The 19,477-nt window shown below is 49.7% G+C and overlaps 1 protein-coding gene across 1 annotated transcript in view; it reads right to left on the bottom strand.

Moving 5' to 3' along the window:
- The window catches only part of MARCHF4 (membrane associated ring-CH-type finger 4), a 109,864-nt gene that overhangs the window by 20,507 nt on the left and 69,880 nt on the right, over window positions 1-19,477 (bottom strand). Inside the window, exon 3 of the mRNA XM_066345133.1 lies at window positions 2,384-2,539. Coding sequence (XP_066201230.1) covers window positions 2,384-2,539 — 156 coding nt within the window. The remainder of the gene's footprint in view (window positions 1-2,383; window positions 2,540-19,477) is intronic.

The raw sequence follows: 19,477 nt of genomic DNA on the forward strand, positions 1-19,477 counted from the left end.
GAATAATAACAGTAGCTGCTGCATTTGGTTGTTTGCCACATTAAATGAGATAATATACCGTATATATGAATACTTAGAATAGGGTCTGGCCCCCCAGGAAGCATCAACTAAACATTAATACAGTTGCAGTTCAGGTGTAGCAGAGAGGGTAAGAAACAGCCACAAGTCTTGAGACCACAGAGCCACCCTGAAACTCCTCCCTAGTCAGTGGCTCTTCTGCTAGAACCCGAGCTTACAGAGGGGCACTGAGATAACAGCTGTCATGGGCTCTGTTTCTCACACCTTTGTGTGGGGCCAGGAAGGAAGCTTCCCACACTGAGCAGAGGTAGCCCCGGCCACCCCATCCACTGCTCTGCTCACTCGCAGGGGGCCTGCCCTGTACTGCAGGTGGTCTGGCTGGGCTGTGAGAGCAGAAATTGCCCCAATGAAGCTCAACAGGTAACTGTCTCACACTTGGCTGGACCCAAGGAGCTCAGGACACACAACTGGAGCAAATTGGGCCACGACCAGACAACACTGCTGCTAGTCCAAACTACTTCCTTCTTCTGGTGTTGTCTGAAAAAGTGAAATGGTATTTGCTGAGTATACACCACGGCTTTCCAAAAGCAACAGAATCATGGTAGTAACTTATCAAATTAATAGATCGATTTTGTCAATACTGCCATTTGCTTACTGTACTTATGAGATTAGAATTATCTTTTCTTTTTTTTAACTCCTCAGGGAAGAGTTATCCTTAAATGGTTTTTCATTTTATGAGTCAAGGGCCAGTGCCTTTTTATGAGCCATGAGGACACTTTGGAGTAGACTTGTAGATTTAGACACTGACCCTTCTCCAAGGCCTGAATTAGCTGAGAAAGAAGAAGAGAGTTAATACACCCAGGGCATAAAATCAGCTGTCTCACGGCATTGCTATTTTAAGACACTGAAAGATTTGACATGAATGACTAAAGATGGAACCAGCACAAGGAGAGGCACCTCTTGTTTTGACCCCTTGGTACACCATCAGGATAGCTGAGGTTCCTACGAGTTTTAATGTCTCCTTCCAGAAAATGTACCCCGTCCCCCGGTCCAAATGCATGTACTACACGTGCACACACATACACACACATTTCTGGCAGTGCCCCGTGTAAACTACATAGTGTCTGAAATTGGGTGTCCTGGGCACTACAGCTCCAGGTTTCCAGCTGCCCCCACCCCTCCATGGAGAGACCCCACCCTACCATCACCACCAGACCACCGGCCCTCCTGGGCTTGCAGGATCTCCTCTCCTCTCCCCCTCAGGGAGGAGGAGTGAAACAACTGCCGGCAGCTCAGGTTCGGCCCTCACTAGCCTGCTGGCTAATTGATTACGTGGCGCTTTAGCTGGCTGACCATGCATACATACGGGGAGGTACTGTCAGAAGCCAAGCACTCTGTATGCGCATGCCTCGAATGGGAAGCTGTTTGAGTTGGAGGATTTACGAGGTGGTACAGCGCCTGCCAGCTCCTCCAGAATGATGGACGTGGCAGTGTGGGGGGCGGGGGGTGATGGGCATGGGGTACGCCTCAATTCTTACAGCTCCAGCCCTGTCTGAATCTGCAGGGTAGACCCCACCCCCAGCCCGGGCCCTCCCTGCCCTTACCCTTCTCAGTAACCTCTCCCCTTTTCTTTCTTCCTTATTGCCCATTTTTCTCTTTTCTTCTGCCTCCCTGTCCTGTCTCTTCTTCATTGTTCTCTGGCCGCTTGTCACAAGAAGTGTGCTCTGTGAGCCAGAGCGCCCCAGTACCCCCAGCAGCTGAGAGCTTATGAGAAATGCGGAATCTCAGGCCCCGCCCCCAACTCCTGAATCATGTGGGCATTTTGACAAGATTCCAGGTGAACTGTGTGCACATTTAAGGGTGGGAAGTGTCACTGGGTCTCCTCTCCCCTTATTCTTTTCCCGCCCTTAGCTTACCTCAGTCTTTCTCCTCACCCTGCCCACCCTCTGTCTGTGTTCCATCCTGCTCTCCTCTGCCCTCTGCTCCTTCTTCCTTCCTTTTCCTTCCGTCCTTCTTTCTTCCTTTTTCTTTTCGTGTCCTTTCCTTTCTGCTTTCACCCATCCATCCACAAATCCCTCCCTCCCTCCCTCCCTCTCTCCCTTATTCTCTCTCCATCTGACTTTGCACACTTCCTCTGTATCTAGTTCTCCCTCTTTGCCTCATTCCTTTCTCCTCTTCTTGCTGAGGCTTAAGAAAAAAAACACATAAGTTCTTTCATTTCCTCCTGCCCGAGTGCCATGCGTGGCCTTGCCCAGCTAGCCCACCTCATTCCTTTTCTCCAGACTTCCCTGACTCTCAGGTGAAGTGTTCCTCCCGGGGCCCAGCACCCCCGCTCCCCCAGCCGGCGGGCAGCCCCTGGCTGTACCTGCAGAGGATTCTTTGTGCTTATGGCAATGACGTGGTACTTGTAGTAGCACAGCTCGCAGCTCCAGCAGCCCCGCTCGCTGATCCACTTGATGAGGCAAGGCTGGTGGGTACACTTGACGGAACCATCGCAGCGGCACGGGCTCAGCAGCTCCCCCTGCAGGCAGAGAGGAACAGGGTGGTGAGGCCCAGAGTCCAGTGGGCAGGCACGCAGGCCAGACCATACCACTCAAACCAGGCCACAGTCTTTGTTGGAAGGCACGAGACCCCAGAGAGGAGACGGGCTCCAGCCTTCTGACCGTGGGAGCCAGGCAACTTCAGTGAACTTGACTAAGAGTTCTAAGCCCGGGGTCCCACTCCTCGGTGCTACCCCAGTCCCAGAGTTTATGTGAAAATGAGTGAGTTGCTATCTATGGAAGCTTTCTGCCATCCAAAGGGGGCATCAGCCTTGGCTGGTTTCTCTTTAAAGGCACAGCCAGAGGTCTCAAAGTCAAACTCCCTCAGGGCCAGACAGGCACCATAAATGACAGAAGCCAGTTGGTGGGGAATGGGACAAATTGGAGGGCCCAGAATCAAGTTATAGGGACAGCCACCATCAGCTCCAGCCAGCTGTGGGCATGGTAGACTATGTGGTAATTTTAATGTAAAATCTCCTAATAGTCAAATATTAACAGCAGTGCAGTTTTAAAAATATATTGTGAGCCTGACCAGGCAGTGGTGCAGTGGATGGAGCGTCAGACTGGGATGCGGAGGACCCAGGTTCGAGACCCCGAGGTCGCCAGCTTGAGCGCGGGCTCATCTGGTTTGAACAAAAGCTCACCAGCTTGGACCCAAGGTCGCTGGCTCGAGCACGGGGTCTCGAAGGTCTGCTGAAGGCCCGCGGTCAAGGCACATATGAGAAAGCAATCAATGAACAACTAAGGTGTCGCAACGAGAAACTGATGATTGATGCTTCTCATCTCTCTTCATTCCTGTCTGTCTGTCCCTATCTATCTCTCTCTCTGTGACTCTCTCTCTCTCTGTCTCTTTCTATATAAAAAAAAAATTATATATATATTTCATGGGGCCCTTTGCCAGAGTTTAGAGCTCTGGCCCTGAGCCTTTGCGTTTGCCTGCAGGTCAGCTCAGAGACCCAGGTCCCCTCTGTGAAGCCTCTCCATCCGGGCACTGAGTGATGAAAGCAGGGCAGGCCTGGCTCCATGGGGCCTAGGAGGCGGCCTCGGGCCTTGCTGAGAGTGGCTGGGATGATTGGTCCAGGGGAACTGGAAGCAGGAAGGCAAAGGACCCCTTCCACTTTTCCAGTAACGACAAGCCATCTTCACTGTGGCTCAAGGCCCTTCCCACACTCCTGTTATAGCATTCTACCCACTGTCCCTGAGCCACTACACTGTTCCATCTCACTGGGACTATATCTTACTCATCTTTGCCTCCTTAGCACCTAGTGTAGTGCCTGAAACCATCACTGCAGCCAATGCTGGCGGTGGAATGCATTCACATCTGGGTGATGAACAAGAGGTGTTGTTCCTCTAGGGAGGACATGGCCAACTCTGGCTCCAGGTGGGCAGCTGTGGCACCTGGCAGAGGAGTAGAGAAGGCAGGAGATGCCCACATCGCTGGGCACTCACCGCTCTCGCGAAGGCCTGAGAGCCCGTGGTACGGAGTAGCGGCTGCCTGGCTCCGGGAAGGAAATCGGAAGGGGTGGGGAGAGGTGCTAGGGGAGAAGCAAGAGCCCTCATTATTCATGGCAGCGTTTTCCAGGCTCATTTATTCCAACAGGACGAGCTGGGTTTGATTAATCGGGTTGTTAAGCAGCCATGTCAAATTGCTGATCAGGTAAGAGACATTACTCCCGGTACCTGGCGGTGGTGCCCAGTGAACAGTGAGGGCTGCACACCTCGCTTCCCAGATAGCAGCCACGAGGCAGGGCAGGAAGAGCCATCACCACTGACGGCGAGACCTGGGCTCTATCGTGGCTCTGGCTGTGCGTCCACCAGGGCTTACTGCAGCCCCCACCCCCCACCCAGCCTCAGTGGACTTATCTGAGAAGGGGAGGCATGACCAGGTCCCAGGGCTTGGCAATGGGGCCAAGAGGTCAAAGGTGCGCTACTTCCCTTGGAGCTCCTGGTCCCCGGCTCTCTCCCTTAGGACTGGGCAACCCAAGAGGCGGAATAGGGACTTTTCAGGCACCACACACAGTAGAAAGCAAGGGCACCAAAACTGTTAGAAAAGGTTAACGTTGTTGAAGGAAGCAACCCAGACTTTTAGAAAATCTGAGAAGAAGCTATTTTAACCTTGGCATTCATGCAAGTTTTGTATTTTAGGGTTTAGTGTATTTGTATGTACATTGGGGGAAGAGCCAAAATCTTTTCTTGTGTGTGTTTAGGGCTGGGAGAGGCCTTAACCTGGACACTTCACCATCTTCCACGGGTCAGGCCTGTGCTTCTCCAAGCCCTAGAGGAACAGAAGTGAGCCAGCAGCCAGCTGGCTTCAGGTTAGACTTACAGATGTTCTTTGCAGGAAACTCTGTTAAAGGCCAAAACAGTGGAACGTGGCAACAGGTGTTAAACATCTCCATAGAAGAGGGACCTCTACCAATGAGAAAGGTGAAATGGCCAAATCAAGGTCACTTAGCCAGCCAGTGACATGGCCAAATGTACAGCCAGGTCATTGTGACGTCAGACTGAGAGTTTCTCACCACACTGCTCTGCTCATTCCCATCTGTCTGCATCCTGGTCTCCGCTGCCCCTGTGCCCATGGGTCTCTTCCCTGTCTCTCCTTTCCAGACCCGCCCCTTCCCTGGCCCAGCTCAGGCCCCGCCCCCAGGATGCGGCCATGTTTCCTCTGCCACGCCATCACCCACAGTTTGGCACTGAATTATTCTCCAGTGGTTCCCTCTGGGATTTGGGTTGCTCCCGTGTACCCTGTAGACCTGGGCACACTGACTGGAGGGCAGAGGGTGTGGGAGAGGACGGCTAGCCCCCCTGGCCCAGCCCCTGAGGCTCTGGCCTTAGGACTGGGAGGATTACCATGATCTTGTCTGCGGAGCTCGGCAAACTCGGCAGATCAAAGGGGTTTATGAGACGTGAAGGGCACCACACACTTCCTGGATGATCAGCTTGGAGCTCTGGGGCCCAGGGACTGCCCTGGGAATGACTAGGGCCAGAAAAATCAGCTCTGCCATGATCCGCAGCACCCCACGGGACACAGTGTGGGGGAGGGGGAAGAGCATGGTGTTTGGAGACAGACTCCTTATGTTTAAATGTCTCCTGGCCACATACTGGCTATGCAAACGCGGGCAAGTTTCTTCACCTCTCTGAGGCTGCATTTCCTCATCATTCCACCGTGGGCAACTCTGACCTTCTCAATGGTGACTGTAACGTTTGAGTGAGGTCATGCACAGAAATGCCGAACACGGTCTCTGGCACAGGCGACTCCTCTTGTGAAGATACTACCGTTCTAACTCGCACTTCCTTAAGGACTCGTAATTTTTTTAAGTTTATTCATTTTAGAGAGGAGAGAGAGAGAGAAAGGGGGGAGGAGCAGGAAGCATCAACTCCCATATGTGCCTTGACCAGACAAGTGCAGGTTTCAAACCGGCGACCTCAGCATTCCAGGTCGACGCTTTATCCACTGCGCCACCACAGGTCAGGCAGGACTCGTAAATTTTTTTTCTACTACAGTTCTACTTGATTATCCTGGCAGAGAGGGAAGGAAGGGGGCCATGCTTTAAGCCTGAGGATCACCTGAGCCTCAGAGAGAGGCTGAAATTAAAGAGCTGCTGAGAGTCTGCCCTTCTGAGGGGGGTGAGGGGTCGGAACCTGGACCCCCAGACGTCTGGCCCAGGACTGTCCTTCACAAGAGCACTTGGGGCCCCCATCCCTGGGGATGCTGAACAGAACAGGGCGAGCCCTGGCATGGGTTAAGTGGGGTCATGCTAGAGGCGGGAGGCAGGACAAGGTGAGCCCTTGGCTGTGCTGAGCTGGAGTGTGGGGAGAGAGCAGGGTGGATGCTCCCTGCTGCCAGTGACACAGCAAGCGGCAGGCGCGAGGCTCCCATCTCCCGTCGTTTCTGCATTCACAGATTTCTTTCTGTTTATTTTGGGCTTGCTTCGTTTCTTTCCCCGCCTCTCAATCTGAAAGGACTTGCTTCTAGAGTCCTTAGGTTACCTGGTGGCCACGGCCGTGGCAGGTAAGCCAAAGACTTCCCCTTCCACCCACACAGGCACCAGGCATCCCTGCCACCGAGCGGAAGGAAGCAAATCCAGTCTAGCAAAGCAAAGGCAGCCGCAGCCCTGCTGCAGTGTGCAGTTCCGGGAGATCACAGCAGAGCTGACAGGAACCCCAGCCTTCCGGTGGCGCCTGGAGGCCTCTTCCTTCCTTGAGACTAGTGTGGTGGAGTTGAGTTTGGGCTCTCATCCCAGACAGACTTGAGTGCATCCAGGCCCTTACAATCTGTGGGACCCTGAGCCAGTTGCATAACCGCTCTGGGCTTCATCCAATCGTTGTTTTAGTCATTAAATATTGATCTAGTGTGTTCTAAGTTCTGTTCTTGGTGTCAGGGATACAGCACTGAGTAAAACTAATCAAAGTTCTCTAGTAGGGAGAGACAGACAATAAAAACTAGAACTGTGGCCCTGGCCGGTTGGCTCAGTGGTAGAGCGTCGGCCTGGCGTGCGGGAGTCCCCGGTTCGATTCCCAGCTAGGGCACACAGGAGAAGCGCCCATCTGCTTCTCTACCCCTCCCCCTCTCCTTCCTCTCTGTCTCTCTTTGCCCCTCCCGCAGCCGAGGCTCCATTAGAGCAAAGTTTGCCCCTGTGCTGAGAATGGCTCTGTGGCTTCTGCCTCAGGCACTAGAATGGCTCTGATTGTGGCAGAGCGATGCCCCGGATGGGCAGAGCATCAACCCCTGGTGGGCATGCCGGGTGGATCTCCGTCAGGCGCATGCGGGTGTCTGTCTGCCTCCCCGTTTCCAACTTCGGAAAAATACAAAAAAAAAACCAACCCTAGAACTGTAAGTGTCTAAGATGCTGGCCTGTGCTACGGAGGCAATGAGTAGGGAAAAGGGCAGGGCACTGGGAGGAGGTGGGTTGGAATTCTAACGCCGGTGGCTATGGACGCCTTCGCCAAATGGGGACCTCTGAGGGAAGACGCAAGGGAGGTAGGGAAGCAAGCCACACAGGTGTCTGGGGACTGAGCACTCTAGGCCCAGGGGACGTTCAGGACAAAGGCCCTGGGGCAGAAGCATGCTTGGCATGTCCTAGGGACACCAAAGCGGCTGACACGTGTGTCTGTGGTAGAGAGAATGAGGAGAAGAGGAGGAGGAGATAAGGTCAGAAATGTAACGGGGATCAAAAAGGGCACCGATCGGGCGAGGCTTGTGGGTTATTTACTGTGAATGAGACGGGAAATTATGAGAGTGATTTCAGCAGAGGGTGTGACTTGATCTGACCATGTTTGATATGATCACCCTGGTGTCTGTGTGGAAAACAGACCTAAAGGCAGTAAGGGCTGAGAAGGGAGGCAGAGCCTGATACAGCAGTCCAGAGGGGCAGCATGGTGGCAGTGCAAGTTCTGAGAAATGGGCAGTTTCTGAATATATTTCTACGATACAGATACTAGGATTTGCTGATGGACTGGATACGGTGAATGAAAGGAGAAAAGTCCAGAATGCAGCTGTTTCTGACCTGAGCCGTAAGAAGGATAAAGAATGGCCTTCAGTTGAGATGGGAAAGACTGAGGGAAGGGCAGGCTTTGGAGGGTAGATTAGGAGCTGTTGGGCAGATAAAATATATTATGCTCACTTTGTTAAAGATGGCGCTGCCCACATGGAAGCCTGTTGCCCAGGTGATATTAGTGTGTTTTGGGGGTGGGCTGTGGGCAAGCAGGATTCTTGTAGCCTGGGGCTTGGTTATACGACTCAGTCTTTCCCACCCTTTTTGATGTAGGGTGGTGCAATCCCATCATGCCCCAGATAAGTGACTTTGTATTAGGGACTTCCCTATTTTGTATATTGGATTAAAGGTTTGGATTTCTACACTATAAAATGGGGGCAGAACTTGCTCTCTCGGTTCCTGAAATTAGCATTAGAGAGCAGAGCAGAGACCACATGGAGGAGGCCAGGAGAAGCAGCCAAGATGGCGGAGTGTTGAGTGAGAAGCCAGTTTGTGCAGAGTTTGTGCAGGGAGAAGGAAGGAGATGGGGAACAGAGGTGAATAAGTCTGGTGAGCTAGAAACCTTTGATTCTAGGAAACTCGGATAAGTCAGTAGCTTTGTGAGCACTGAATGAGTGGGTTTTGGAGCCCAGTGTGTGTTTTTACTTGCCCACCGGGTGCAAGCTAGGATTAAAGATGATGGCCCATCTGTTTTTGGCTCCATTGTGTTTTGTTTTTTTTTGTTTTTTTTCTGGAGTTGGAAACGGCGAGGCAGTCAGACAGACTCCCGCATACGCCCGACCGGGATCTACCCAGCATGCCCACCAGGGGGGGATGCTCTGCCCATCTGGGGCATTACTCTGTTGCAACCAGAGCCATTCTAGTGCCTGAGGCAGAGGCCACAGAGCCATCCTCAGCACCCGGGCAAACTTTGCTCCAATGGAGCCCTGGCTGCGGGAGGGGAAGAGAGAGACAGAGAGGAAGGAGGGGGGGAGGGGTGGAGAAGCAGATGGGCACTTCTCCTGTGTGCCCTGACCGGGAATCGAACCTGGGACTCCTGCACGCCAGGCCGACGCTCTACCACTGAGCCAACCGGCCAGGGCCTGGCTCCATTGTTTCTTTACCAACTGTCCGAATCCAATGGACCAGGCTGCTATGGTGGTGGCCGTGGCTACTGGCTTTACAGGAGCTCAGCCGTGAACATGTCAACTTTGGGATGCATATTCAATGTCTAAGTAGAGACATCAAAGAGGGACTGTAGTAATAAATAGTCTGGAGCTTAGGGGAGAGGTCCAGGCTCAGATACAGATTTGAGTCCATGCCCAGCAGATGGTGGGTAAAGCCACAGCTTGGGTGAAGGAGGGAGGGCAGGTAGGAGAGAGAAGAGGTACCAGGGCTGCCCCCTGAAGGACGCCAGGATGTCAGAGCTTGCACGATGGGACAACACCAGTAGGAAGGGAAGGTCAGGGAGATGAGAAGAGAACACGAAGTTCCAAAACCCAAAGAAGACGAAGTGTTTTGAAAAAGAGGGGCCGATCCGCCCTGCCCAGTGTTGCTGCTGAGGGTAAAGTTGGATGAGAACTGAGAGTTAACCATCGATGTGGCAAGTTCCTTTTGATTTCTTCTGTTTTCCAGGAGAAATGTGAAGCAAAGCCATGAGCTGGAAGTGAAGGTGGGGGAGGAGGTATTAGACATCTGAGAATTGGGATAAAAGACGCATCCGGGAGAGTTTGGTGATTAGAGAAATGAAGAATGACTACTGGAACACGGAGGGTCTTTTCTATTAAAATGAAATGGCTCATCTGTAACACTGGAGAACATATTTAAGTAAAAGAATATATTTAGCACCATGTCTGGCACACAGCAAGCTCTCAGCAATTCTGGTTAATATGTAAGGGGTAATAGCATGGGTTATAGCAGATCTTCTTGCCTCTAAACCCCTTGTAAAGCCAGTAGCCCATGTGAGTTCGCATTTGATTCAGACAGATGGTAATGAAACAACAGAGCCAAGAACTGGTGGGTCATTACATTTAATCCTAGCTCGCACCCGTCAGGCAAGAAACACACAGTGGGAAAACACTTCCCTTTCCATTCAGGGCTCCCAAAGCCACTGACTCATCCGAGTTTCCTAGAATCAAAGGTTTCTACTTCACCAGCCTTATTCACCTCTGTTCCCCATCTCCTCTCTGCACAAACTGGCTTCTCCTTCAGCACTCTGCCACCTTGGCTGCTTCTCCTCTGCAATGCTAATTTCAGGAACAGAGAGAGAGCAAGCCCCTGGTCTGCCCCATATTATATAATATAGAAAATCAAAACCTTTAAGCCAGTATACAAATAAGGAAGTCTCTGATACAAAGTCACTTATCTGAGGTATAAATGGGATTTCTCATAAGAGTGCACCACCCCACATCATGAAACAGTCATGGGTATGGGTGTAAAGCCAGAAGCCAGGGCCAGGGCCACTATCACAGCAGCCTTCTGGCCCATGCAGGTTCGCATTGGATTCGGACAGTCGGTAAAGAAACAGCGGAGCCAAAAACTGATGGGCCATAGTCTTTAATTCTAGCTTGCACCCGGCGAGCAAGTAAAAATACACACTGGGCTCCAAAACCCAGTCACATTCAGTGCTCACAAAGCCACTGACTTATCCGAGTTTCCTAGAATCAAAGGTTTCTAGCTCACCATTCACCTCTGTTCCCCATCTCCTTCTGTTGGGCAGATAAAATGTATTATGCTCACTTTGTTAAAGAGGCCGTCGCCCAGGTGATATTAATGTGTGTTGGGGTGGGCTAAAGGCAAGCAGAATCCTTGTAGCCTGGGGCTTGGTTTTGGGATTAAGCCTTTCCCACCTTTTTGATGTGGGGTGGTAAAATCCAATCATGCCTCAGAGATGTGACTTTGTATTAGAGACTTCCCTACTTTGTATATTGGATTAGAGGTTGTGAAGCTACAGTATAAAGTGGGGGCAAGATGGGAGTTTGCCCTCTTGGTTCCTGAGATTATCATTAAAGGAGAGCAGAGAAAGGCCACGTGGAGGAGGCCAGGAGAAGCAGCCAAGATGGCGGAGTGCTGAGTGAGATGCCAGTTTGTGTAGAGTTTGTATCTGGGATAAGGAAGGAGATGGGGAACTGAGGAGAATAAGGCTGGTGAGTAGAAACCTTTGATTCTAGGAAACTCGGATAAGTCAGTGGCTTTGTGAGCACTGAGTGTGACTGGGTTTTGGAGCCCAGTGTGTATTTTTTACTTGCCCGCCGAGTGCAAGCTAGAATTAAAGACCATGGCCCACCAGTTTTTGGCTCCACTGTTTCTTTACTGACTGTCCGAATCCAATGCAAACTTGCATGGGACTGGCAGCGGCTGTGATAGTGGCACTGGCCTTGGCTACTGGCTTTACACCTTACTTATCCCAAATACAAACTCTACACAAACTGGCATCTCACTCAGCACTCCACCATCTTGGCTGCTTCTCCTGGCCTCCTCCACATGGCCTTTCTCTGCTCTCCTCTGCTCTCTCTTCTAATCATCCCAGGAACCAAGAGGGCAAGCTCCCGTTCCGCCCCCATTTTATAGTGTAGATCCATAACCTTTAATCCAATATACAAAACAGGGAAGTCTCCACTACAAAGTCACTTCTCTGAGGCATGATTGGATTGTACCGCCCTACATCAAAAAGGGTAGGAAAGGCTTAATCCCAAAACCAAGCCGCAGGCTCAACGATCCTGCCTGCCCAGAGACACACATTAATATCACCTGGGTAATGCCATCTTTAACAAAGTGAGCATAATACATTTTATCTGCCCAACAATGGGGAAAAGCTTAGTTTTGAAAAGATCTTAGTATTGAGAGGGCGGGAAAGGTTTAGTCTTAAAACTAAGCCTTAGGCTATAATGCCTTTGCTGGTTTACAGCCTGTCTCCCACACTCAATGCAAACTATAAGCGAGCAAACATATATATCATATTTACAAACTTATTTGACTGACAGTTAATAAAGAAGGTTACTGTTGCCTGTATATGCTTTACTGTGAAGACTAGAGGACCTTAAAATCAGAATGTCCCTCCAAGGTAGACTCAGAACCTGTGTGTATTGGGGTGGGGAGAGTGGAAAAAGTTTACTGGGGTTGTAGAGAAGTGTTGGGCGGATAAAATGTATTATGCTCACTTTGTTAAAGATAACATGAGGAGGCAGTCGCCCAGGTGATATTAATGTGTGTTGGGGTGGGCTAGGGGCAAGCAGAATCCTTGTAGCCTTGGTTTTGGGATTAAGCCTGTCCCACCCTTTTTGGTGTGAGGTGGTACAATCCTATCATGCCTCAGAGAAGTGACTTTGTATTAGAGACTTCCCTGTTATGTATATTGGATTAAGGGTTTGGATTTCTACACTATAAAATGGGGACGGAACGAGAGTTTGCGCTCTTGGTTCCTGAGATTATCATTAGAAGAGAGAGCAGAGGAGAGCAGAGAAAGGCCACGTGGAGGAGGCCAGGAGAAGCAGCCAAGATGGCGGAGTGCTGAGTGAGATGCCAGTTTGTGTAGAGTTTGTATCTGGGATAAGGAAGGAGATGGGGAACTGAGGAGAAGAAGGCTAGTGAGCTAGAAACCTTTGATTCTAGGAAACTCGGATAAGTCAGTGGCTTTGTGAGCACTGAGTGTGACTGGGTTTTGGAGCCCAGTGTGTATTCTTACTTGCCCGCTGGGTGCAAGCTAGGATTAAAGGCTATGGCCCATCAGTTTTTGGCTCCATTGTTTCTTTACCGACTGTCCGAATCCAATGCGAACCTGCATGGGCCGGGCTGCTGTGATAGTGGCCCTGGCCGTGGCTCCTGGCTTTACAAGAAGAATGAGAGATGCCAAAGAAAGTAGAGGCTCCTGAGTGCCCATTCTAGGTAGTCTCTGGACTGAGAGGATGGATAATTGACTTGATAGGGAAAGTAAAGAACTTTGTGTATCACCCTGTATGGCCAGTAGCCATGGCCGCCATCACAGCCGCCTGGCCAACGCAGGTTCAGGTTTGATTCGGACAGACGGTAATGAAACAATGGAGCCAAGAAGTGATGGGCCATTACCTTTAATTCTAGCTCGCACCCTGTGGGTGAGAAAATACACACAGTGGGAAAATACTTCCCTTTCTATTCAGGGCTCCCAAAGCCCCTGACTCATCTAAATTTCCTAGAATCAAAGGCCGCATCAGCCTTATTCACCTGTGTAAAGCCAGGAGCCACGGCCAGGGCCACCATCACAGCAGCCCGGCCCATGCAGGTTCGCATTGGATTCGGACAGTCGGTAAAGAAACCATGGAGCCAAAAACTGGTGGGCCATAGTCTTTAATCTAGCTTGCACCCGGTGGGCAAGTAAAAATACACACTGGGCTCCAAAACCCAGTCACATTCAGTGCTCACAAAGCTACTGATTTATCCGAGTTTCCTAGAATCAAAGGTTTCTAGCTCACCAGCCTTATTCTCCTCAGTTCCTGTTGGGCAGATAAAATGTATTATGCTCACTTTGTTAGAGGCCATTGCCCAGGTGATATTAATGTGTGTTGAGAATCCTTGTAGCCTGGGGCTTGGTTTTGGGATTAAGCCTTTCCCACCCATTTTTGATGTGGGTTGGTACAATCCTATCATGCCTCAGAAGCGGGAGCTTGGACTCTTGGTTCCTGAGGTTAGCATGAGAGAGCAGAGAGAGTAGAGCCAGCAGCGAAAGGAGGCCACGTGGAGGAGGCCAGGAAAAGCAGCCAAGATGGCGGAGTGCTGAGTGAGATGCGATGCCAGTTCGTACAGTTTGTATCTGGGATAAGGAAGGAGATGGGGAACTGAGGAGAATAAGGCTGGTGAGCTAGAAACCTTTGATTCTAGGAAACTCAGATAAGTCAGTAGCTTTGTGAGCACTGAATGTGAATGGGTTTTGGAGCCCAGTGTGTATTTTTACTTGTCCGCCGAATGCAAGCTAGGATTAAAGACTATGGCCCATCAGCTTTTGGTTCCGTTGTTTCTTTGCCGACTGTCCGAATCCAATGCGAACCTGCATGGGCCAGGCTGCTGTGATAGTGGCTCTGGCTCCTGCCTGCTGGCTTTACAGTTCCCCATCTCCTTCCTTATCCCAGATACAAACTCTACACAAACTGGCATCTCACTCAGCACTCCGCCATCTTGGCTGCTTTTCCTGGCCTTCTCCACGTGGCCTCCTCCCGCTGCTGGCTCTATTCTCTCTGCTCTCTCATGCTAACCTCAGGAACCAAGAGCCCAAGCTCCCACTTCGTCCCCATTTTATAGTGTAGCAATCCAAACTCTTAATCCAATATACAAAACAGGGTAGTCTCTAATACAAAGTCACTTCTCTGAGGCATGATTGGATTGTACCGCCCTACAGCAAAAAGGGTAGGAAAGGCTTAATCCCAAAACCAAGCCCCAGGCTACAACAATTCTCAACACACATTAATATCACCTGGGCAATGGCCTCTTTAACAAAGTGAGCATAATACATTTTATCTGCCCAACAACCTGTGTTCCCCATCTCCTTCTCTCTGCACAAACTGGCTTCTCCTTCAGCACTCCGCCATCTTGGCTGCCTCTCCTCTGCAATGCTAATTTCAGGAATGTGTGAGAGAGAGAGAGAAAGAGAGAGAGCGCACCCTGGTCTCCCTTATTTTATAGTATAGAAATTGAAGCCTTTAAGCCAGTATACAAATAAGGAAGTCTCTGATACAAAGCCGATTATCTGAGGCATAAATGAGATTCCTCAGTAAGAGTGCACCACCCCACATCATGCAACAGTCAAGGGTGTGGGGAAAAGCTTAGTGTTAAGAAGATCTTAGTATTAAAAGGGTGGGAAAGGCTTAGTCTTAAAACTAAGCCTTAGGCTATAAGGACCTTGCCTGCTTACAGCCTGTCCCCCACACCCAATGCAAACTATAAGCGAGCAAACATATACATCATATTTACAAACTTATTTGACCTACATACTCCTTGGACTTCACATATGTGGGGTACCAGCTAACAGTAAAAACTATCAATAACCCTTCCTCTTAACTTTATGGACATAACCAAACTGGTCCATAATATTGACCGACTATTTGTGAGGCTGTCATTTGATTTGATGGAGGAGGGTTAGGGAGGGAAGATGTAAAGCCAGTAGCCAGGGCTGCCATCACAGCAGCCCGGCCCATGCAGGTTCGCATTCGATTCGGACAGTCGGTAAAGAAACAATGGAGCCAAAAACTGAAGAGCCATTGTAAGGCCAGAAGTCACGGCCAGAGCCACCATCAGAGCAGCCTGGTCCATGCAGGTTCGCATTGGATTCGGACAGTCGGTAAAGAAACAGCGGAGCCACAAACTGGTGGGCCATAGCCTTTAATCCTACCTTGCACCCGGCGGGCAAGTAAAAATACACACTGGGCTCCAAAACCCAGTCACACTCAGTGCTCACAAAGCCACTGACTTATCCGAGTTTCCTAGAATCAAAGGTTTCTAGTTCACCAGCCTTCTTCTCCTCAGTTCCCCATCTCCTTCCTTATCCCAGATACAAACTCTACACAAACTAGCATCTCACTCAGCACTCCGCCATCTTGGCTGCTTCTCCTGGCCTCCTCCACGTGGCCTCCTTTAGCTGCTGGCTCTACTCTCTCCGCTCTCTCATGCTAACCTCAGGAACCAAGAGGGCAAGCTCTCGTTTTGCCCCCATTTTATAGTGTAGAAATCCAAACCCTTAATCCAATATACATAACAGGGAAGTCTCTAATACAAAGTCACTTCTCTAAGGCATGATTGGATTGTACCGCCCTACATCAAAAAGGGTGGGAAAGGCTTAATCCCAAAACCAAGCCCTAGGTTACAACGATCTCCAACACACATTAATATCACCTGGGCGATGGCCTCTTGTGTTATCTTTAACAAAGTGAGCATAATACATTTTATCTGCCCAACAATCCACCCCTATGCTCACTTTACTACGCACAATCTATACCACCGGCATCCCTGTGCAAGGAAATTAGAACATTATACAAATTACAACAGCAAAAATAATACAGTTTCAACAATTACAAAGGTACACTTCACCAGTCTCTGAGCACTTAGCCCAAGCCCAAAATGTCCTCGGCCTTCTTTCTAGCCATGGGAAAAGCTTCCCGGGGCAGGGGAGTGCTTCCAGCAAAGCCAACCCCCACCCCCATCAGGGTATTTTACATTGTCCAAAATCCGTAATCCGTAGTCCATCCAACAAAGGAGCCAATGCCCACTCCGGTCGTAGTCCAGGAAATCAGTCCAAGCACATGGGGCGTCAGCCACCCCCCTCATCCCTGCCATCCTCGCAGGTCTTACACTGTCCCAAAGAGGGCCACATGGCAATGGCAGTCAGCATTTCCATCTCTGCTCCGGATAGCATGTCCAGCCCTATGTCCCAAAATCGCAGACCTACCGGGGCCGCAGTAGGTGCTCCTTCCAGCTGGGCTCTCATCTTCTGGAGACTGTAGATCACAACTCCAGCTTGATTCTCCTCATCTTCCAAAGAGGAACTGAAAATACCAGCTCCCACTGCCAGGCTCAAGCCCTGGGCTGCCGCCGCCTTCTGCTCCGCAGACCTTGCAGCTCCGGACCCGGCCTCAGCTTCAGCCTCAGCCCCAGCCTCCTGCCGCTGCTGGCTCTCCGCAACATCCAGGGCAAGCTGCAACTCACGAACCTCTGAATCCTCCTCCAGCGTTTGCTCCATTTCCAGGCGAATCTCGAACACCTGGTTGGCCTCCTCCTCCAGCATTTCCTCCAGCTCCAGGGTCAGCATCGGTTTCTCCTACGTTTGCTCCATCTCCTTCCACTGCTCGGATTGCAGGTCCTGGGCAGCCTCTTCCACAGAGCTCTCAGTTTCCTCACGCATGGCTGTAAAAGTCAGCCAGCCTACAATCCCCAAAAGGACAGCCAAGGGGAACCATAACACTAGGCAGTCCTCTACTCCACCGCTCAAAGGCTCCTTGCCGATCTGTATTGAATCCTGCCACAGACTACACCAAATGTAAGGCCAGAAGTCACGGCCAGAGCCACCATCAGAGCAGCCTGGTCCATGCAGGTTCGCATTGGATTCGGACAGTCGGTAAAGAAACAGCGGAGCCAAAAACTGATGGGCCATAGCCTTTAATCCTACCTTGCACCCGGCGGGCAAGTAAAAATACACACTGGGCTCCAAAACCCAGTCACACTCAGTGCTCACAAAGCCACTGACTTATCCGAGTTTCCTAGAATCAAAGGTTTCTAGCTCACTAGCCTTCTTCTCCTCAGTTCCCCATCTCCTTCCTTATCCCAGATACAAACTCTACACAAACTGGCATCTCACTCAGCACTCCGCCATCTTGGCTGCTTCTCCTGGCCTCCTCCACATGGCCTCCTTTAGCTGCTGGCTCTACTCTCTCCGCTCTCTCATGCTAACCTCAGGAACCAAGAGGGCAAGCTCTCGTTTTGCCCCCATTTTATAGTGTAGAAATCCAAACCCTTAATCCAATATACATAACAGGGAAGTCTCTAATACAAAGTCACTTCTCTAAGGCATGATTGGATTGTACCGCCCTACATCAAAAAGGGTGGGAAAGGCTTAATCCCAAAACCAAGCCCCAGGTTACAACGATCTCCAACACACATTAATATCACCTGGGCGATGGCCTCTTGTGTTATCTTTAACAAAGTGAGCATAATACATTTTATCTGCCCAACAGCCATCTTCTTTAATCCTAGCTTGCACCCGGCGGGCAAGTAAAAACACACACTGGGCTCCAAAACCCACTCACATTCAGTGCTCACAAAGCTACTGACTTATTCGAGTTTCCTAGAATCAAAGGTTTCTAGCTCACCATTCACCTCTGTTCCCCATCTCCTTCCTTCTCCCTGCACAAACTCTGCACAAACTGGCTTCTCACTCAACACTCCGCCATCTTGGCTGCTTCTCCTGGCCTACTCCACGTGGCCTTTCTCTGCTCTGCTCTCTAATGCTAATCTCAGGAACCAAGAGGGAGAGCAAGCTCCCGTTCTGCCCCTATTTTATAGTGTAGAAATCTGCCGGGGTCCAGCCCCGGGGGGGATCCAGGGGTCCCACAGGAGGAGACGGCGTCGGCAAAATCGAGTGAGAGAGCCGAATTCTTTTCTTTCTCTTTATTCTCTAGTTAGCATTTACTGCCAGGCATCTCTCCCAATGGCTGGTCTAACATTACTTTTTATGCACACACACTAAGTTACAATCACATGGTATTTTGAATACATCATTGTTTTATTTTCACTATGGTTACATATTTTTAGATAACAGTTAATTCATATCTATAAGCTACAAGTCAGGTGGTAAGTTATTTAAAGTACAGTTATACAATAGTAATAATAATATTGGTACAAACTTCTAAAAGATTAGTACTAATTAATAACTCTATTTTACTCTTGTTGTGAGTCAAGTGCACAGAAAGAGATAGCAGATGAAATCATCAAGGACTAGCAGAGGACCACCGCTTGCTCAGGGAAATAGCCTTGAGTTCATGTAGTGTCCTAATTCTTTTCTCACAAGACTACCAAAGGGTTGCTATTAAGAAACTGACATAGTATAAAGAGTAATTTTTACTTAAAGATACATAGAGTGCACCTGCAAGATAGCTAGTAGCAACATAATATCAGAAGGCATTAGTTGCTATTGCTGCTATGAATCCCACCACATACCTCTCCTATTCTTGGAAAATACAAAAATCTCATGAGAATGTTTTACTGAGAAAAGCCCAGTAACTGCCTTTAGTGATAAAACAAGTCTTTTAACAAAACATTCTTTACTAGTCAGCTGCACTGCTATTCAAGGCCATGCAACAGGCCATTCCACTACACTTTACCTAAGATTCTAATGTCTAGTTAAACTTTATTTATTTACTATATTCATATACTAGCTAAGTTCTAACTATATTCTTTCTAACATGATTAATAAGAAATTCTCCTACCAACTTAACCCTTTACGAGGGATATTATAGCCAGCCTCTTATGTTTATGAGCCCAGATCAAGGGGCTTACAGGCTTTTCTGTGGAACTTACACCTTCTGTCTCATTTCCAAAGAAATTACTACAAATCTACAGGGAAAGTACGGTACTATTATCCCTGTGCCACAAATAATAGCACACACCCAGAAAAAGGGGGGAATATAAGGCCAGATTAATTCAAAAGATTAAAGGGGGAAGTGTCGTTGTGCCTTTCCTTGCGGTGACTTTGTCAACCCGCAGCTGTTGGTCTTACTGCGGTGACTCTATCTTCTTTTGCTGTGACTTTGTCAGCCAGCAGTTGTGGATCTTCTTCTGCTGTGACCTAGTTAGCCAGCATTAGTGGATCGGCTCCCGACAGAAATCCAAACCTTTAATCCAATATACAAAATAGGGAAGTCTCTAATACAAAGTCACTTATCTGAGGCATGATGGGATTGTACCACCCCACATCAAAAAGGGTGGGAA

Source organism: Saccopteryx leptura, chromosome 7 (assembly GCF_036850995.1).
Source record: "Saccopteryx leptura isolate mSacLep1 chromosome 7, mSacLep1_pri_phased_curated, whole genome shotgun sequence".
NCBI lineage: Eukaryota > Metazoa > Chordata > Mammalia > Chiroptera > Emballonuridae > Saccopteryx > Saccopteryx leptura.